The sequence below is a fragment of the Nothobranchius furzeri genome, chromosome 16, assembly GCF_043380555.1.
Source record: "Nothobranchius furzeri strain GRZ-AD chromosome 16, NfurGRZ-RIMD1, whole genome shotgun sequence".
Lineage (NCBI taxonomy): Eukaryota > Metazoa > Chordata > Actinopteri > Cyprinodontiformes > Nothobranchiidae > Nothobranchius > Nothobranchius furzeri.
In genome coordinates, this window is record NC_091756.1 from 38,404,168 (window position 1) to 38,426,526 (window position 22,359).

The 22,359-nt window shown below is 42.9% G+C and overlaps 1 protein-coding gene across 2 annotated transcripts in view; it reads right to left on the reverse strand.

Annotated features, from left to right (window-relative positions):
- Positions 1-22,359, reverse strand: part of dnmbp (dynamin binding protein) — a 62,284-nt gene that overhangs the window by 22,526 nt on the left and 17,399 nt on the right. For both annotated transcript variants that reach the window (XM_015963117.3, XM_015963115.3), the window contains exons 2-4: positions 20,255-20,409; positions 11,613-11,735; positions 5,377-7,575 (exon numbers count right to left, since the gene is read on the reverse strand). In XM_015963117.3, coding sequence (XP_015818603.3) covers positions 5,377-7,575; positions 11,613-11,735; positions 20,255-20,399 — 2,467 coding nt within the window. In that variant the 5' untranslated portion in view covers positions 20,400-20,409. The remainder of the gene's footprint in view (positions 1-5,376; positions 7,576-11,612; positions 11,736-20,254; positions 20,410-22,359) is intronic.

A 22,359-nucleotide genomic window follows, 5' to 3' on the forward strand; every position in this document is an offset into this window, starting at 1 on the left:
TACAGAAGGCTGTAGGTCAAAGAGCACCGATGAGGAAAAAACAAACACAAGGACAGTGGAAGAACATTAGCTTCAACTACTGTGAGAGAAAAATAAAGATAACCACATTTCAGACTGGCATAAATACTGCAACACAAATGAAGAATGCTGTCTGTGAGGAAATTAACATGTATGAACTTTTTAATTACATTCCAAATGATTAATTTAAACAAGTTTGATTGGATTATCACCAGAGTTAGAACCTTAAAAAATACAAATAAAAGCTCTCAAGCTTGTGACACAAAAAGAAATAACAAATAAAATAATTTAAAATTTTGCTTATTCTTGTAGATTTAAAAAAACACAAATGTAAAATAGATATTAAATCAAACTGAAAGCAATTATTTTATTTACCCATATCTCTTGTCTATCAGTATAAATAAAAACCCTAATACACGGTACACCAGTGATTATTCTGTACTTAACTGGTCATTTGTTATAAAAAAAATTATAAAGAAAAAAAAATTTAATATTCCAATTTGTATCCATCAATCAACAACATCCCAGCAGATGTATTTATTGATATTCAATCGGACTGACCTGGAAACTGAAATGATTTGTTTAAAAAACAAACAGATCAGAATAAATGGGTCTGTTCCTGATTTAGTTCTGATCATATTTATCACACCTCCTTAGTATTTACTCAGACTTTGTACTGAAAGTGAAGCCGAGGCAACGCCCCGTGTTGAAGTTACTGTCTGCCTTGTAACAATAAGCGGCCATTGTGTCTCAAACGTCGCACAAAAAAACACACCCTCTAAAACCATGGAAAAATGCTCCCATACAAGAGGATGTTAGCCGATTCATTTCAGCAGCTGTGTAAAAACGTGATTTTCATACAAAGATCCTGTGAGAAGTGAAAAACAAAAGAAAGCTACTCTTAAGTGTGAATAATTACCACTTCAGACACTACTGATCACAAATGCTGACAAAACCTTTGTCATTTTCCACATCTATCAGTGTGAACCTAGAATGTTTGTCCTGTTACTGTATGAATGGGTGTGTGAATGGTTCTAGATCGACAGGTATGTGGTTTCCTGAGTCTTGCTGAGCACCAATACAACCCCTGTCTTGAAGCTGATTATTTACATTAACACATTTATAATGTGCATTAGTTTTCTGTATTTAATTCACGTTTAGAAGTTTGGGAAAACATTACAAAATTACAATAAATCCACTATTTATTGGGCAAAAGAAAGCAGTATGAATCATTCATGGACAACAGACATACTGGATGGAACAACACAAATAAATTATTTTTACACTTAAAACACATGAAATTAAAAGACTGCAAAAATCATATTTGGAGAAAAACACAAACTTCTATCAGGAAATATTGAAAAACTGAAACTCATGGTGTACACAAACTAAAAAAAAGCAGTCATCTGAATCACATCAAAGTAAAAAAACATATTCATTACTGTTTTAAGATCAAAAGCCAATCGTTAAGAGAATAGTGTGACACTGGAAACAAAACCTTAACAAAGAGCCCATTTATCTGCAGTGACTAGGCTGAAAGTTTATTTATGACAAAACTAACATTTTAACAGACTTTTCAGTCAAAAATGTTAAGATGCATCAAATCTTAAAGGGAATGTCACCCCCTACCAGAGTCTTGCTCCACTCCCACTTCCTGTTTGAAAAACGCAAAAAAAATGCTGTTGCCTGGCAGACCAAGAGGGCGGAGCCGCTAACAAACACACACACACACACACACACACACACACACACACACACACACACACACACACAGGCACACAACAACAATGTGACATCATAATGCATCAGCTAACATCATAGTGTACCTCTTAGCCAATAGCAAAGGCAGATATAAATTTAAATGCAGAGCAGAGTTTTTACCTGAAGATGGCGCAACACTGACAGTTTTAGGCAGAATATTTTAAATTTAATTAAGATGCACTAAAGTGCCAAATAACTGACTACACGTGTCTTCAGCATGATTATAAACTCCTTTAAACAGTTTATCAGCAAAAAAATGTTGTTTTGGGGGTGACTTGCTCTTTAAAGGGGCATTATGGAAGTTTGACAGCCAAACCATGTATAGAAATAATACATTTCTTCTTCATACATTCTCCTGCAATGCCCTGGTCCTGTAGAATGAGCCCTGGCATTTTTACTGTGATTGCCTGTTTTTCTGTAAAATCACAGAAAAAGAGAGCTGCTCGGGTCGAGCCCATAGCCCGTAGCATTTGCTATCAGTAGCTTTAGTCTTTGTCGCTGTTCCTAACGCCTAGTGACAAAGCTAGCTACATTTCTGAGGACCCTTAGCTACTTTCTGTAGAACTTTCTTCTAGATATTTCCTGCAAATTAGCAACAAAATAGCCATTTTCGCTCCGAACCATTCTTTGAACGTTGTTTCAGCTGTCATTAAGGATATAAATATTACAGTTACAAACGATGTCGCTGATGTCACTGGCGCTGTAGCTCACCGAGTAAGATGTTGGACTTTCGCGCAGGACACCCGGGTTCGATTCTGGATATCAACAAAGATTATTTAGAGTTTCTTTTTTACATTAATGGTATATTTTTTTACAGTAAGATGCCCAAATTTTTATTTGAGACTCGCCGAACGGCATTGAATTCACAGATAAAAAAGATGTGGGTTCAACTTTCATTTTGGAACGATTTTTCAAGCAGAAGAGAAAGGTACAGAACCAAATTATTTAATTAATTAGCTGCACATTCTGTCCTCTGTCCTCCGACACACACACACACACACACACACACACACACACACACACACACACACACACACACATGCGGGACTGTCTCAGCTGTTATTTTCAGGAGTGTGCACGTACAGCATGTGCGCCTCGTGCACGAGCCTACTACTAAAGCTGTCGTTATGCTTTTGGCCTGAGGGGGCAATCGCGAGCATAAAAATTCAAAACTCCGTAAAGTCCCTTTAAGGCCTAGTCCACACGTAGCCGGGGTTTTTTGAAAACGAATATCCGCCCCTCCAAAAACTTGCATCCACACCACCTCGTTTTAGTGCAAAGAGAGAAAACTGCAAGCATGGAGTTAAATGTAACAGTTTTAGAAACTATACTTGACATAACTGAAAACAGACAAATGAATCCTTACTAATGAAACTTATTAAAACAACACTTTATTTCCTGACCCTTTGTTTTCATTGGACAAGAAAGTGTAAAATGACTGAGAAAACTTTTTTTTGGGGGGGGGGGGGGGGGGGGGGCTATAAAACTAGGTTGATTAGATCAGAAAGATTATCTCATTCGAAATGATAGAACTGTGAAAAAGATTTGCATAAACTGCAACAACGCATAAACTTAAGACACTTTTGCCTCAGTTGCAACAAGGAAATTTGCACATTTGCAAATATGCTCAGAATTTTTTTGAAGTTTTAATTTTTGAAAGAAAGAAAGAAAGAAAGAAAGAAAGAAAGAAAGAAAGAAAGAAAGAAAGAAAGAAAGAAAGAAAGAAAGTATTTTATATAGCGCCTCAAGATAAAAATCACAAGGTACTTCAGATAACAAAAAATAAAATTAAAGTACACAAAAAAGATTTCAAAAAACGATCAAAAATATGTTCAAAATGAGATAATTTATTGAAATAAAAAACAATTATGTAAGGAAAGGAAGAGAGAAATTGATTAGGAAAGAGGGAAATCAGTGGATCCCGGGAAAGGCGGAATAAGTAGAAAGAGCAGAATAAGGAAAGGGTGGTGATGAAGGTCACACCAAAGCCAGCTTGAACAGGTGAGTTTTCAGCTGCTTTTTGAAGGAGACCTATGAGTCCACTGAACCGGACTGTGAAATGAAAATGTACAAAGTTTGTGCCATCTAAGAGAGGTTTAAAATAAAAAATGTGGATATTTTCTCCCAATCCTGTATCTCTAACTAGTCACCAACAGTTGCAGCCCTTAGAGATATGGTCCTTTCTTTGTCATTCACAATCATAAAGAAGTTTCTGCAACTTTTCTTATTAAAACAACACTAAAGTGTTTTTAACACTTTAAGCTAAAGTGGTTTTAGTGATTCTTGAGGTAGAAACCTCATCATTTCATATTGGACACCACTGGCCTCTGCTGACCAGAAATCACACCACAGATTTTTAGCATTGGTAGTTTCACTAGGTGGCACTGTCTACCCGGTTTTCGGCTGTTAGCTATTTCTGTGCCGGTAGCAAATATAAAAGCTAGTAGATAGCTTTTTCAGTTCACCAACCATCAATAAAAAGCACAAAAAGAAGAAAAAGAAAAATTTTGCCTTTTTTGCTGGCATCATTGTGCAGTCTGGATGTAAAAGTAGGAACGTAAGAAAACAATCAGTGCAGTTACATGTGCACTGAACGACATCTAAGTCGATCCAGGCTTACTGTAATAAACTGGGAGTCTTTATCCTAGTTTACATGCGGACTAGAAAACTGGCCTCTCAAATAAAGTTTGTTCCACTCCGATACAATAGGTGGCGACATGCGCCTTTTCATGTCGGCATTCTTCCGGTTAGCTTATAGCAACACAAACAGTAAACAGAGGCTGGTGGGAGTGAAGCAGCCTGAAATGAAACAGGATATGCACAATGGCTGAAGGAATGGGCATCAACAACACTGCGGCACAGCTTATTTGATACATGCTCTCCTGTTTTGTGGCGTTATGCGTGTTGTTTTGTGACGATGGTCTTATAAGAAGACCACTTCCATGGTGTCGTCAATTCCGGAATGCGAGCGTCCTACCGGTTTAGTTTGGCTAACCCGTTTACATGCAGAATGTAATCAGATTGCTACCGCATTATCTGGGTGCTTCAGCTCAATTACAACCAGTCTGCCTTCAGTCAGACTAACACATTTACGTGCATTAAAAAAAACTATGAGAGTCTTTTTAGTGCAATACTTCAGTTTTCTGATGTGCATGTAAGGTAAATGGTCTGTATTTGTGTAGTGTCTTCTAAGGGTTCTACCCCCCCCCCCACCCCCCCCCACCCCCAAGATAAAGTAAAATATGGCCTCAGAGAGGTAAAAACAGGACTGATGTTTGGATGTCCTAGCAGTGAATGTGTGTTTTTCCTCAGTGCGCTTATATTGGAGAGATTTGGAATGCAACTGAAAGAGGATATCCCTTGAGCCATTTCTAGATTCTTTCTTTATTACATTTTCATACATTTGCCTCAATTTCACCTGCAGGCAGAATAGAAACTGTGACACAAATTCAGGCAAACCTTATTTGTTTTTGGTTTGCCCCCCTTGCTCTAGAGTGTCTGCTCCCAATTCAGCTACTTTGGTCTTTTGACAACACATGAAACTCAAAACTGCAGATTCAGGTAACAGTGACTCCTAATCCTTGTGTACAGCCTTACCTTGCAACTGCTGCTGCTCCAGGGCCAGTGTCTCTAGTGTGTAGTTACAGAACTCCAGATTCTCCAAGACTTGTAGACGGGCCGTCTCATCTTCCTCCTCCTGTAGCATCACTCTGAGTTCCTCTGCTGTTCGTGCATACTCCTCCATGTCATGCTCCACGTCTTGTAGCCGTAGCAACAGTTGGTACCTTTCCTCCTCTTCCATCTGTATCTCACTTTCCAACTCAATGTCCTTTTCCAGCTCTTTTTCTGCATTTACTTGTCCCTGAAGTTCATGTTCCTGAGTGGCCGTGTTGTCAACAGATTCAGCTTGAACCTCTGAGTGAGCTTCTGGTGCCGGTTCATCAGGAGTGTAGAAGATAGGGCTATTGGCGTGGTGGCTGTAGGATGGACGAGTGGCATTTTGTCTTGAACAGCGTGGTGGGGGACGTGGAGCAGGACGAGCTGGTTTGTATGAAGCCGGGGCAGGGGGGCGCAGGTCTCGAGGACGAGGAGGTGGAGGGCGAAGGTTTCTACGCCTGTCCAAAGATGAACACTTAGAATAGGGTACAGGAGAATGCGAAGTCCCGCGAATTATATCATTTTCATCGCTGTATTCAAGTATAGAAAAGTGGCGGGAGATGTGTGTCTGCTGGTTAAGGACAGTGGAGGATAAATCATCCTTCGAAACACCAGAACTCTCATTAGTGTCACTACAAGAAGTTGTCAAGCTTTTCTCAAATTCAAAAAGCTGCTGAGACAGCTTTGCTTCCAGGTCACTTGCTGATGTTGCCAGGGCTTCTAAGGTAATGGATGTTGGTAGTATCCCATTAGTTCCCCGAGTCCTCTGCTGGTAACGTGGTTGTGCTTCAACTCTCTGTCTCATATCGGCATCACCAACACTAGCATGGCGAATTAGCCTTTGCTTGTGGCCTACAACATTCAGTAAAGCCTGGCCAAGACTAGGTGGCCTATTACTAGGAGAGATCCTTTCTATTGATGGTTTCTGGGAATAGGTCTTTTCTTTTGACCAACCAGGCTGAGAGCCATGAAGAAAAACACTGTGAGATCGTCTAGGCTGTATTGATTGAACATTTCCATTGGTATAGTTGGACTGATTTCCACTGGATTTCAGACCAGCTTGTTGCCTGGGCCGATTTGCAGGCCGACTGGGCCGAGGTGGGAGTCTTGGCCTTGCAGGAGGAGTGGATCTAGGTCTCTCAGGCGGTCTATGAGATGGGCGGATAGGTCTAGGAGGCAGAGACCTCTGTTCCCATTGATCAGCGTGACCCTCACCACTTTTATGTTCATATTGCAACCTTTGCTCTTCAGTTCTCTCAAAGAAGTCCAAATCCCACACAGTATGGTCCTCATGTACTTTCCATTCAGGATCCCTCTCTGACCTGCTAGAACATTCATGGTCAGAGTGTTGTTCAGTACAGCCATTCCCCTTTCTGTCTTCAGGTTCAACACTTTCCTCTGTAGTTTTCTGCCCATCATCCTCAATTTTAACAAAACGATGAGGAAAAATACCTTGCTGCCCCCGCAGCACCCCCTCCAACCAGCCGTCTTCCAGAGTGTTTACAATACGAATGCGATCTCCCACATCAAAGTCCAACTCACCTGGCTCCATGGCCCGAAACTCATAAAGTGCAACTCCATAGATTCCATCCATATCCTCGTACTCTTCCTCTACTGCAGCTTCCTTCTGTTCTTCTTCTCCAAGAAAGACTTCACCTTCTTCCATAACTTCCTCTTCGGTCCCTTCTCCTGCATCATAAGAGTCCTCGTAGATTAACTGCTGGGGGTCACGATTCAAATACTGACAGTCAAAAGGCTCCTGAGGAGACCGGAGAGGAGCCAGGAGTTCCACAAATCCCTCTGGGAAGATGCCTCTTCGGTCATCCAGCTCTCCCTGGAACCAGCCTGGCTCAGGCAGCCCTGTGATGATGATCAGGTCCCCCTCTCGAAAGTCCAGCTCTTCATTGAGCTGTGCATGAAGGCTCATAAGTGCTCGGGCTTGGCCTAAAGCGTAAGGCGGAAGCTCCAAAGCCTGGGCCTGAGCCGAACGCTCAGACAGCTGCCTGGAGCGGCCAGAGAGGAACAGCTCCTTTACACACGAAGTAGGAAAGAGACCACGGACTCCCCAGGCATTGCATCCACGCTGCCAGGCTTCCCCGAGGTCCTTGGACTCTCCTGCCTCTCCCACTACCACATCACCTACAGATGAAGGAAAAAGGGAAGTCAAATTATTATGTACAGTTTTCTTGTAGATAAATGATCTATTGTCATGTCTAGCATTGTGATGGGAGCTGGACGCCCACAAAAGACGGACTAAAAATGTGTTTTTGCTTAGAAAGTTAAACCTAAAATTCTTTGGGGGGGGGGGGGGGGGGGGCTGCTGCTGTTTGGATCACTGGCTGTAATGCACATAACACACAAGCTTGCAATATAAAGAAGGATAGCACATGTCCCCCTCCAGCTCGGCTGTGTGACTGCACTAACCTGTCCTGTGTGACCCTCACCATGTAACTCTCATGTCCATGCTGTCTCTGAAGGAGCAGATAGGAAACAAGATCTCCTGTAACTTAAAATGAACCAAAGCTTCCTCCCAGTTTCTCTTTAGGTTGAATTTAACATCAGTTTATCATCATGAAACAAAAGAATAAAGTGGAACAAGAACTTCTATCTTCTATTTCTCTCTCCTTTTAACTTCTCCATGTCCCTAAATAAAAGATACAGATGATCATGCATCACTGACCCCGCTCCCTCCCCAAGACCGGACCTTCCGACATCACAGCACTCTGACTGAGCGCTTCCAGGAGAAACAATAATGAAATTATGAAAATAATAATGCGTGTTTAGAGGAGCGTCCTCCGATCCTCTCTCTTGTGTGAGCACACAATCTCCCGCTCTCTCTGTCTCAGTCGCTGATCGAGCGAGCGGAGCGTGCCTCGCGACAACCCGCTCAATGAACATAATTCACGGCCCAAATCCAACAGAGCCGGTCGGGCTGATTCGATTCGGGTTCGGTCTCAGGTTGTAACTCCAGCGCTCAGCCCTGCAGTACCACATAAAGGCAGATCAAAGTTTCCTACCCGGTAAATGTGGAGAACACCGTTCTGACTGATTTTGATGCTGCGCTGGTGCCGCCGTTAAAATAACAAAACACATTCTACTATAATTGATTATGGTACTCTTCTATGATGCAAAACCATTTATGCCCGCATCTCATGCATTGATTATTTGATTATTTTCCTCAGCTCTATCCTAAACCTCCCAGTCGGCCATCGGGGGTGGGGGTGGGGGGTGCGCACAGGGTTTGGGGGCCACAAAGAAAGGGCTCGCGGGCCGGACGTGGCCCACGGGCCGCCATTTGCGGACCACTGGCATAATCATTCATCTCTTTTTGGCTAATTTGGCTTTATTTACATTTTATTTTTGTGGAAAAATACCTGAACTAAATTTTCATTCACCTAAGGTTCTAGTAAGGCTAATGAGGATTCAGCTTTGTCACTGACTTTCTTAAAACATTAAATACTATGTTCTACCATTACCGGAGAGGAAGGATTACAGGAATGTTGTCTGGTCAGCCAGAAATCACAAGGGTCACATTCCAAAGACCTGGAGCTCCACCTCTCATTGTGTCTGGGACCGAAACTAGAATAGAGCCGATGTAGCCATAGGAAACAAAACTGGATGGACAATCATTAAAATGTCCCCTCTATCCTCTGATATGGTAAATAAGAATTATAAGTGAAAAATAACACAGAAATTCTGGAATTCATTATTTAAACTAGATATGAGCTTGTTAAGGAGTGATAAATACTTGAAATTAGGGCACTCAAATATTTTTTATTTGCCTTATGACAGTGACTCATCTAAAGTCTTCATGCTTTAACATGACCAGTCAGAATGATTGAAATATTACCAGATGAAGAACCCCCTGAATACTCCAACTGCAACATTAGCTACACCTACCAGCTATTGTAGTAAAAAATAAAGACACACGTATGAAAATGTAACTTACTTTAAACATAAGTCATGCACAAGTGTGATGAAGAAAAATTCAAATGTGTTTATGTGAGGAATTTCAGGTGGTGAGAAGAAAAACAGATTAACACAAATTTTAAAAATGTAAACTTGGCCTCTGAGGACATCTAGTGGTGGATTTTGGTAACTGACTTATAGTGTGATTAACAGCAGTTCCAACAATCAACTGAGGGTGTGGTGTATTTTAAAATGTATGTGTAATACACTTCAAATACCATACCATACCATACCATACCAGTTTATTTACAAAGCACATTTCAAAATAGCATGGCAGCTAACCAAAGTGCTGTACAGGAGAGCCAAAGGCTCAAACACAACAAAGACAGAATAAGAGTAAAATATAAACTAAAACATATGACACACATAACAGCAACACATAAAAGCAGGGCATAAAATTACATTAAAAGTTAACTAACCATAAAACAAGTAAAAGCACTAAGATAAAGAGATAAAAGAGAAACAAGTACAAACTAACTGAGCTAAAAAGTACAGAAGAATGTCACAAGCTGCCGCTAAGAGAGAAGCGTCACACTGAAGTATGAAGACAGTCATGTGGGAAAAGCCAGGCTAAAATAGCGTGTTTTGAGGGCAGACTTAAACCTACATAGGGAAGGTGCCTGACGCCCATAGACGCACATGGTAGCCTGGCCTGCCAGACTTGTCCTCAGTTTAATTCTGCACAGAGAAATTTCTCCGTTTAAGAATTAAACAGAGGAGTCTGGCAGGCCAGGCTACGCACATGGAGAGAGTTCCAGAGTTTAGGGGCAGCGTGTGAGAAGGCACGCTCACCCCGATATTTATAGCGAACCTTCGAAACAATCAGGAGCAGCTGAACGAAGGGCACGAGTGGGTGTGTAGAAATGCAGCAGGTCAGGTTGAAATCAACAAAGAAAAGGTATATTATTAGATAAACACTAATAGTTTCTTCAGAGCCAGCCTGAGACATCCAAGATGTAAAACACAACGCTACCGTAGACCATTCATCCTCTGTGTACAACTCCTCAGTTTAACTGGTACTGGCATTATCCTGGTACACAATAGCATCAACGCAATATTCAGTATGTGTTCGATAACTGTGCAATACTAGATGTAGATTAGCATGTCTGTGCTGCATAGTTTTGGAAACCAGTGTTGTCTTTCTATTTGTTGTTTTTACTGGTTGAAGTTTACAACAACAGCTTATGTCTTTATGTGTTTTCCTGTAATCTTTTTATTCTTCTTCTTCCTTTTCTCTAGTCTATGTTGTGTATGCTGTAGCAAATGAATTTCCCCACTGTGGGATAAATAAAATCTATTCTAGTCTATTCTATTCAATTCTAATAAATATTTGCATTTCATGAGCCAGGTTCAAGCAAAAGGCATACACATATTTAGAAAGGTATTAAAATAACAAAAGTAATTAATTTTACATTGTTGTAATTCACTCTTGATTTCTAATTAGCATCATGGTCACAGAAATCTAAATCTTTGCCAATTTTTGTGATTATTATTTGATCAATGCAGTTAAAATAAAAGACAGCTCAGAAAATATGACGACTATTCCACTACTATTAAAACACAACAACAACAGATTTGACTTTGCTCATCTGTTTCAGGATTGAAATGTTTCTCATCTTATAAAAACTGTTGGATTATTTCTAAATACTCATCTCCTTCCTGTAGAAGAAAACCACCCTTTTCTCACCTCTCAGCTGTTTTGATAAAAACAAGCCATTGGAAGTGTCTGGCTATAGTTAAACATTTTAACTGCAATAATACATAGCACAAATACAATTTAAGAGCAAATTAAGTCTAAACCCTGTGCATCATTATATATTTACTCTGAACACAAGACTGTGTGCGGACTAGATTTTAAATGAAAATAATCTGATTTAATCTGTGATTTTTTTCTGACAGTGTTAAATGCTGCTTAGAATATTTTGAGAAACATTGTGTGATTTAAATGTTTGTGATCAGCTAACTTTGCGTCAAAGGAGAGAAGGCATCAGTCAAATCTGACAATCAGGTCACAACACGACACAGAAACAGCACAAACGTTTACCTGAGCTCTGCAACATCAACAAGTAGCGTTAAGCTAAGTGAGAACACACAGGCTGTTAGTGTGAAGAGCAAATGTGTTCAGTTTGGTTAGATAACACTCCAAAGCATGCTAATGATATATAATTTATTTTGGTTAAAGTTTTGTGTATAAAATACAACTGTACCTCTTTTTAGGGACAGAGTCCCAGACTCAGCAGAGCTGAAGTCATTGATGCACACGTAGAGTATGTCTCCTGGCTTGGTGCTGGGGATGGTAACCTCCTCCACGAAGGTGCTGGGAAACTGACCTTAAGCCATAAAAAAGACAAATAAATAACAGTCAGATGAAAGAAAATGTTCTCTATGCATGGACAATGCAGTACTTCTGTTTCTGCAAGATGTGACTGAACGACCTCTTGGTTATCTAGCTTCTGATTTCTAATTCTAACCTATTAATTGGAGCTGGATTGTGGCGCAGCCAGTAAATGGTAAATGGCTTGTATTTATATAGCACTTTCTTAGGGTTCTTCACCCCCCCCCCCACAAACACACACACACACACACACACCCCACCCCCAGACATTTCACATCACAATCAGTCATTCACCCATTCACACACACATAAACACACTGGTGGGGATGAGCTATGATGCAGCCACAGCTGCCCTGGGGCGCACTGACAGAGGTGAGGCTACCCAACACTGGCGCCATTGATCCCTCCGACCACCAACAGCAGGCAAGGTGAGTTAAGTGTTTTGCCCAAGGACGCAACAGCAGAATTCTCTGGTGGGAGCCAGGATCGCACCTACAACCTTCCAATTACTGGACAACCCCACCTCCTGATCTACTGCTGCCTAAGCAGTAGTTCCTCGCTGAAAGAGGTTGTGGGTTTAAATCCCGGCAGCTGCCTTTCTGCGTGGAGTGAATGTTCTCCTCATGCATGCATGGGTTTTCTCAGGGCACTCCGATTTCCTCTCACAGGCCAAAAACACGTTAGGTTTACTGGAGACACTAAATTGTCCTTCAATGGGAATGAGTGGGTTTTGTCCCTGAGAGGACTGGTGACCTGGCCAGGCTGTCCCCTGCATCTTGCTCAGTGACAATGGGGACAAACACCAGCATAGATGATGGACGGAAGGAATTCATTAATTTCATTATTTTAAAGCATATCAACAAAATACACATTTGAAATCAACTCAGAATGCATGGATACTAAAGTGTGTGCTACTGAAATGAGAAATTGGTACAAGTTATTTTTAATTAAATATCTGATGAAGAAGAAGAAGAAGACAATCTTTTAAATAGTGCAGCTAAAGATAAAAATCACGAGGCATTTCACAAAAACAAAAAAAATTAAAGTATAAAAAGATTTTAAAATGATTAAAAATATATTCAAAAGGAGAAAAGAACAAAAAATATGTAAGGAAAGGGAGCGAGAAAATGAATAGGAAAGAGGTAAATAAATGGATCCCAGGAAAGATGAAACAAGAACAAAATAAGGAGAGGGTGATGATGAAGATCATGCCAAAACCAGCTTGAACAGGTGAGTTTTAGCTGCTTTTTAAAGGAGACCACTGAGTCCACTGATCTCAGGCTCAGGGGGAGAGAGGTCCAGAGTCTGGGGACCACAGCAGACATAATCCACAGCATTATTCAGACCAAGACTAATGATAATAGCTACTACAGCTTAACCTCCTCAAGGAGAAAAGCTTTCCTTTAAAAGGTTGAATATGGAACAATTTCATAAAAAGCTATATTAAAAAAATAATACCTCCTAGAGGTGTGCAGAATGACGGTACAGTGTTTCCTTTTGAGGTATAATTTTAATTAAAAATAATGAAATGTTTATTTTGACAGGTGCGACCCTGGGTTTATGTTTACATCTACCAGCCAACAGAGGGCACCATTGCAGGTTGTCAAACAGTTCCCTTGGCACAGCGAGGCTGGCACTGTGGAAAATGGCAGACTCTACAAGTCAAGCTGCGTCTGAGCCCAGAAGATGTTGTTATCCTTCTCAGAAGAGGAGCGATGATTAAACAAAACCAGAGTGAGTTTAGGTGAAGCTACAACAGATGGACCCAAATAAATAATTTCACGTTGGCTGCGAACCTGCCACCCCGACGGCTGGAAACCTTGTTCTATTGTTGCAGCTACAACCTCCACACACTAGATGTTGCTTTGGTGTTCATGTTCCATATTCAACCTTTAACAGCTCTTAATGTTGGAGGTGCATGGTGTCTTTGAGGACATGAGATTGAACTGTTTTGAAAATTAAAACATAAATAGTTACAGCTATTAAACAACGTGGTGAAAGACAAAGAGCAAAGCTAACACAGGTATGAAAATCAAATGCTTTTTGCAACACCTGGAAATTACATAAGCATGGGTGGGATTCCCTTCAATTGCAGCATGAAGTCACACTTAAATGTGGGCTAACAGCATCAGCTCTACTTAGCTAGCAGTGCAGAATGAGGCACAACTGTCCCAACTCCCCTAGGAAGGACTCTGAAACAGACAGAAGCTCTCATATCTTAAGATGCACATCGTGTTTCATCAACGAAATCTAAATAAATATTATTTGTTTTATTATGAACTCCCCCTCATCAGATCTACAGTGAGTAGTTTACATGTCGCCTAAGTAAATATACTTCTAAATGTTCTGTTGACATGAAATCCTTCCCAGACATCGGCAACAACCCGTCTAGCAAGCAAATCACCCATCAACATCCATGTGTTAATGACATGGAAAAAGTACTGACCCCAGAGGCCGGCTGGAATCAACAAGGCTCGTGCGGCATCTCTGGATCTGAAGCTGCTGCATGCTCCGCTGCATCAGAATTTTACGATACCCTTGCCACCAGTTTGGTGGGGTTTAGAAACAGGATCGTCTAACTACTGTCTAAAGTATATAAGACACTGTCCAAAATAGACGATAAAATTGCAATCCCTATTGAAAAGTGGGAGGTGGATCTATCAGTTAGCTTTGACCAGGGCTTCTGGTCCCAAACTTGTTTAAAAACTTTTAAAATGATCAGACACCCCAATTTACAATTAATTCAGTACAAAATTCTACACAGAGTACACTACACAGGTCATCGGATGTTCAAGATGGGGGTTGTGTCGTCTGACACCTGTACACACTGCACAAACAACATTCCTGACAATTACATTCATGCACTGTAGTCCTGCTCACCTGTCCAGGAATTTTGGGGTAGAGTATGTGAGGATCTGTCAAAATGTCTGAAATGTCATATCCCAACTTCCCCCTCTCTTTGTTTACTGGGACAGCTGCACGATGTCCCGATTGCAACATCTTTGGTTCACGTGGTTCTGACTGCCATGTGCATCGCTAAGAAAACTATCCTCTTGAATTGGAAAAATAGAGAAACTCTCTGCATTAACCAGTATGGAAATCTTTTGTTAGATCATATTGCACTTGATATAGCCTCTGCTTCCACTTCAGATGAATCTCTCTGGGCTCCTTTGATCGGTTCCATCACATAGCGAGGGTGGGGGGCCATTGATGTTGTCCTGCGGGATGGTGTGGGTGGGGGGGTGTGGGGTCTGAGTTTGGAGTATCCGGATGTTCCCTGGAGGTGGGTTCACTGGGGGTGTCTGGGACTGGGGGGCTGTTGCCCCCCTCTGGAGGTGCTTGGGTTGCCTCGGGGGGTGGACTGCTGGCGGTTGTGAGTGGGGCCCCTTGGGGGATCTTGGCGGCAGCCATGGGTCACTGTCTGGCGGCTGCAATACCCCTGGGTGGGTCTGGGTGGGGGCCTGGGGGCTCGGGGTTTGGGGGTGGCCGGCCCCGTGTGGGGATCTGGGCGGGGCCTTGGGGGTCGGGTCCTGACATGTATGCTGCCGGGAAGAAGGCAGGAACACGCAGCAGTGCCTGGCCCGGGTTCGGGGGCATCAGGTAGACCTTGGCTCCACTGCCGTTCCATCACAGGGGAGGGGGAGGTCCAGGACGGGGAGGACCAAACCTTACCTGGATGTCCCATGTCTTATATATTCTGGAAGTTGTGCAAATGCGGGGGTGGGCATAGATATTCTGCTGGGATGGGGCTGGGTTGGTGCCCTCGGACTCCGTGAGGCTCTGTAATGCTGCTGCTTTGGGCCCTGGCAGGATGGGCTGGGGTCTCCATGCTCTGGGTGGCAGTTTGACAACAGAGGTGCCTACTGGGGCCAGTAGGGGAGCTGGCTCCCTGGAGGGCTAAGCCCAACCAGCCATTCCTCCCCATCCCCACATATTTCTCTCCTCCTGCTCCCTCACATCATCACACAAACATACACATGGGACCTTGGGGGGTGGGCAAGTCAGGGAGTGCGGGTATGGACCCCATTTCCACATTCCTGTGGCAACCTGCCCCCCAATTTTATTTGCACCTTATACACTTCCACTGACGACATTCCACACAAACACACACTTAGGGCCTTGGGAGTGAGCACATTCAACGGCATTTGGCAGGGGGATATTTCAGCCTCCTCCCGAGTGCCGGTGCCCACTTCCAATTTTAAACCGCACTTAGACACTGATGGCTGAGGGTGTAAGTGGGGTGGTGCGGTGGCATCAGCTGGCATATGTCGGATGATGCCCGCACTGCCCACTCACCACAGCCATGGAATACACCTCATGATCACACAACACTATATTGGAGCAGGTGGAGGGAGACTAGGGGTCTTAGCCACCTCTGTTGTTGCTAGGCTTCCTGGGGCTGGAGGCTAGGAGGGAGATCTGGCCGTCTGGTTGGGGTCTGGGGTGGTGGGTTGCTGTGCTCGGCGTTGGGCGGGGGAGCCTGCTCATCAGCACCCCAGCAGAAAGGGTCAAACTCTGGTTACCGGTGATGGTTGTACCCCATGTGCAGCAGTACCGGGACCAGAGTTAATAGGGTGTGTATGGGGAGCATGAGTGAGTGTCCGGCGTGCATTTTTGTAAGTCTTGGGTTGTATGTGCATGTGTGAGCATGAGGGAGGGAGTGTGTGACTGTGTTTGTGTATGACTGTATATGTCAGGTGGGGCCTTTGGGTCCTCCCCTCTCCTGGAACTTCTCTTGATGATATAGATCTTTGTCCCCCCTCCCCCTGCCACACCTGGTGTGGGGGCTTGTGCCATGGTCTGCCTGAGTGTTCGTGGCAACCGGGTCTGGGGGTTTAAGATTTTGGCATCTGCCTGATAGATCCCGGTGGCTGTCTGGTGGGGTCTGGGTCCCTGGGCTCTGCTGGGTCCCCTGCGGGGGTGGTCACCCCTGGGTCCCGGGTCGCTGGGTCCCGGGCTCGGCCGGCTAGGGGGTGGGAGGCTGCGGGCGGGCCTGTGGGCTTGCCGTTGATATCTCCAGGGACTCTGCCGGCTGCTGGTTGTGCCCCCCGGGGCGATCCTCTGTGCCTCTCGAGGGGGGCGGGGGCCTTTCTGGTTGCAGTCTCCTTGGGGTTCCTGCATTCTGGGGCAGCGCCTGGATCTCTGGGACTTGGAGCTCCCCCCGTCTCCTGCGCATCTTTGGGGGGCGGATCTGTGGTCCCTCACACTCTCTGTTGGACGCTCCTATAGAGAAACCTTAAATAAACTAGCGCGTGTACACACACAGGTGCTCACATGGTGCTCTCAAAAGTATGGGCTTGGGCACATTCAACACATGTCTTAAGACTATGGGGGGCACTTAATGCATTGTGATTTATTATCGTGATTCTTCAGTTAAGCAATGTTGATTATATATATATATATATATATATATATATATATATATATATATACATATATATATATATATATATGTATATATATATATATATATGTATATATATATATATATATATATATATATATTGTTTTTTTTGTTTTTTTTTTCATCAAGTTGACGCAGTGATAGGTAGATCTTGTTGTATTGTTGTTGTGTCCCTTTTTTGTGTCCTTTTGTTTTTTTTTTTGTCTTTTTCTGCAGGTCTAGAAGCAGACTCTTGTTCATTGTTTATTTTTGTGGACCCCCCCCCTCCTCTCTCTCCACCTTTTCTCTTCCTTTCTATTTCACCTCTGTCTCCGTGTCTGGTCGGAATTACAAAGCATTCAACAACAATAACAATAAAGTTTTATGTATCAGGCGTGACATTAAAAGCAAACGCTTTGATGCTCCACCTGAGAATAAATCTGTAAGGCTTGTCACCAGCATTCAGACATCAATTCTGCTTGCTTCACAGCCAGACAGGACACGGTAAAAAAAAAAAAAAAAAAAAAAAAAAAAAAAAAAAAAAGAAACTGGATCGTCTGGAGAGACTTCTCCTGGCCAGCACAATCCCTGGGTCCAAACCAGCAAGAGGTAAGCCCGGTACTAGACCCACGTCGAGTAGTCCGGTCTGGTTCCCCACGAAAGTAAGGCCTCTACAAGCGCGAGCCGGGTCTGCCCACTCAAAAGGTCAGGGGCTGTACCGGTATGCTGGATCACAAGTAAGGCATTTAAGAAATGCGTCGATAGAGTCTTGATGTCGAGATAAATTTCAAAAGAGGAACTGATAAAATAAGATTAACTAGACAGGTAGAACTCTCATTAGGAGACACTATTCAGCCTTAAAATTTAGCAGTTATTAGTGGTCCTAAGGTGACGGGCATTCTATTGTCCAGTTACTTCACACATGAAGAAAGTATAGTAGACCGTTTAGAAGGACTTTGACAACAAACACACAGCAAAGGAAATGCTAAAACGCAATTTCATAGAAAGAACATAATTGTGCTACATTGGCCCAGCCAATCATATGAAATGAAACCTGTAGAAAACATATGGAGAGAACAAAAGCCCAGAGGTCAGAACAAGGCCAAAATGAATGAAAATGAGCCAGAATCACACCTGCGCAGTGGTGCAGTGGTTAGAGCTGTTGCCTTGCAGCAAGAAGGTCCTGCATTCGCTTCCTGGCCTGGGATCTTTCTGCATGGAGTTTGCATGTTCTCCCTGTGTATGCGTGGGTTCTCTCCGGGTACTCCGGCTTCCTCCCACAGTCCAAAAACATGACTGTTAGGTTGATTGGTCTGTCCAAATTGTCCTTAGGTGTGAGTGTGTGTGTGCATGATTGTTTGTCCTGTGTGTCTCTGTGTTGCCCTGCGATGGACTGACTCTCTGTCCAGGGTGTACACCGCCTGATTGCCCACTGACCGCTGGAGATAGGCACCAGCCCAGTTTCATGCAGCACTTAAAGTATATTAGACTCATTTTACTTTACATCTTTTAGCTTTCACCAGCACATCAATATCAGAAGTCACATCCTGAGTGGCAGCCACCTTCAGGATGTGATTCAAGTTCTTGTGTGAGCCTTGAGTGCAGCTTTGTTTCATTTATACTCATTACAGAGGAAACTTGCTCACAAAGATAAGTTTATTTTCACTCTACATTGTAAAGTATGAAAATAAAGTTTACACAACCATCTCGCGGGCCGAATTTAACCCGCTTGCGGGCCGAATCCGGCCCGCATGTTTGACACCCCTGGACTAGATTCTCCATACAGGAGGTCTCTTAAATCATTTACTGCCATTGACGACTAATGTAGTCATTTTAAATTCAACCACTTGCTGCCATTGATGACTAAAGTCGTCAATGCGACTACAATGATAATTTTTTTTTACTGGGCAGGCGACGGAACGAGCCCCTGCACCATGAGAACAAACATCACGGGTCTAGAGCTGATCTTCATCCACGTTTGTCACACGTCACATGATCAGGAAGCAGAAAATCAATGAATTAGGAGATCATTTTGGGCCGCTGCTGTGAAAAAAGTGAGGCACGAAATGGAAAAGCTTCTGCCGATCACAATTAGACAACGGATTATGAAAGAACAGACAACACTAGAAACACGCAAATTCTTCCTGATGTAAGAAGTGAGTCTACTCTTTGTCTTGATAGTTTTGGCGTTGACTTCATCATAGAGCGCAATGTTCTGTGACTCATCAAAAAACAGTAAAAACGCTGGCAGTCAGGCTTTTCTGATGAGGATATGGCTGCTAGTGAATGAGTTAAAGCTGTAATATCCAACAAACTTGTGTATGAAGTGATAAACACATTTCAGTTACCATCTTTAATACTTTTTCCCTCTGTTTCTTTTTGTTTGTCTTATTACACCTAAACTAATGTATGGACATCAACGGGTTTCTGTATTTACATGTGTGGAAAGGATGGGTTGTTGGCTAAATCTGGTGAGATATCTTGGTTCTGCTTCTCAAGGGCCAAAAAAACATGAAAGCACCCATGCTGCACTCATGCCCAAGAAATTATTATAAGTAATGTTGGAAATGCAGTGATTTTTGTTCTATGACTTGAAATAGAAAATTAATAGGACAAGAATATGGAGGTAGAGATGTAATACCAAAAGACAATGTTTTCAAGGCCAGACGCTTCCCAGACACATCCAGTGTTATCGTGAGAGCTCGTTTTCCACCAGAATGAAGTTGGTACGCAGCTGTCAGAGTTGCACAACACAAAAGAAATGTGGCAAATATTTGCACGTAACTTCTTAATGAAGGAATCAATACACTGCTCTAAATATTGTTTCAGTATCACAACACAAAAAAAATCACAATAGTTTACCGTTATTTTTTACATCCCTAGAAATTAATCTTCCTGCACTGCAAAACTTTCTTCATGCACTAATTAAGAGGTTGGCTAAATGTCAAAAATCTGCTCATTTCAAACTCAGACTATAATCAATGGATTATGCAAGGATGCTAATTCTAGACTCTATTACAGGTACAAGTAGCTATAGCTGGAACTCTTACTCTTCCTTAAGCCGAAACTCATCTAGACTGATAAGAATAATTCATGGGAATGATTTCAAACAGCAACTTGATGATAATTACCTGTGACCCCATCTTTGTTACCAAGCAACCAGAACTCATCCACAACACTGATCACCTCGATGACATCACCAGCAAAAAGTGGGAGCTCCTCGGAGACGCTGGGGAGGAACTCGAACACAGCACGCACCACCGACCCTGGCTCCATTCCTCATCACCTGCAGGGGGCAACAGAGCGATACAGGAAACATTATTGAAGGAAACACAAAACATAGAACAGCAACATGACAAAGTTCAGGTGAAAGCCTTCTGTTTGTTTAATAAGAAAACCAGTGGGTACCTTTCTAAGTCACTGATATGTAAATCAGCCGATGTCCGTGAGAGAGCAAAGCTTTGTGAAATACGACCAGTTTAGAAGAGTAGAGAGAGCGTGAGAAATGTGGGACAGGCAGGGGACAGAGAATAACAAGAGAAAGAAAAAAAGAGCTCTACTTAAGATGGATAACCTACATTCCTCAGTCCTCCTCTATTCCAAGGGAACAAGCATCAAAGAACGGGAATATCTTTAAGTTTCTCACAGTAACATTAGATCAATTATTCATATTAATTCAGCCATGTATTCACTACATTTTTTTCTTTTATTCATTACTCAAATCAGTACACATTTTGTAGCTGATATGATAAGATTCAGGAGCTAGCATTTTAGGGGTTTTGTAGCAACTGAAGAAGTTTAATAAATAGATTAGTGAATAATTACAGGAAAACAAAGCCTGTGTTGCTTAAATAACTTCTATACTCTTTGGAGTATTTGGCTGCCAATTAAATGATAAATGATAAATGACCCGCACTTGTATAGCGCCTCTCAGAGTAAGCTGGACAGAATGAAGAAGAGGAGACAAGAGAGGAGGGCTGCAGTTTGTCACAATTATGAGATCTCTGTTGGAATCAACATGTGCTGGACATGATCCACAGCTTTATTTTTGCCTAAGAAAAGTTGCAAAATGTTTGGCTGGGTGTGAACGACTACGCACATAAACCACACTTAAACCAGCAGTGTAAGGGAATAACAGTTTAACAAAAAAATTATGCAGCTGACTAGCCTGGCAAGCCAGACTAAATAAATGTATTATTTAGTAAACTTTGCAAAGCAAGAATTGGTCTAGTTCACTAGGCTAGCAGCTGACAGCTCTGAGTTGAAGTGAGAGTTGGACTCTGACACGGCTGTTTTTGTTACCAGTTCTGTTCATAACTTTTATGGACAAGATTTCTAGGCGCAGCCAAGGTGTTGGGGGATCTGTTTTGTTGGCCTGAGGATCGGGTCTCTGCTTTTTAAGATGATGTGGTCCTGTTGGCTTCATCAGAATGTGATCTCCAGGTTTCGTTGGAGCGGTTCGCAGCAGAGTGTGAAATAACTCTAAAGAGAATCAGCTCCTCTAAATCTGAGACCGTGGCCTTGAGTCAGAAAAGGGTAGAATGACATCTCCAGGTCAGGGATGAGGACCTGTCTCAAGTGGAGGAGTTCAAGTATCTCAGGATCTTGTTCACGAGTGAGAGAAAAGTGGAGAACAAGATCGATAGGTGGATTGGTGCTGCATCTGCAGTGATGTGGGCGTAATTACCTGTCATGGTGAAGAGAGTGCTGAGCCAGAAGGCGAAGCTCTTAATTTACCGGTCAATCTACGTTCCTACCCTCACCTATAGTCATGAGTGGTGACTGAAAGAACGAGATCGCGGATACAAGCGGCTGAAACGAGTTTTCTCCACAGGGTGGCTGGGCTCTCCCTTAGAGACAGGCTGAGAAGCACAGTCATCCGGGGGGGGGCTCGCAGTAAACACGCTGTTCCTCCACATCGAGAGGAGCCAGCTGAGGTGGCTTGGGCCTCTAGTTAGGAAGCCTCCTGGATGCCTCCCTGGTGAGGTTTTCTGAGCACGTCTCACTAGGAAAATACTCAGAGGAAGACCCAGGACACGCTGGAGGGACTATGATTCTCGGATGGCCTGGGAACACCTTAGGGTTCCCCCGGAGAAAGCTGGCCCAAGTGGCTGGAGAGAGAGAAATTTGGGCCTCTCAGCTTAGGCTACTGCCCCCGCAACCCGACCTAAGATAAACGGCCGAAAATGAATGGATGAATGGATAATGCAGCTGACTCCTGCTGCACACACAACAC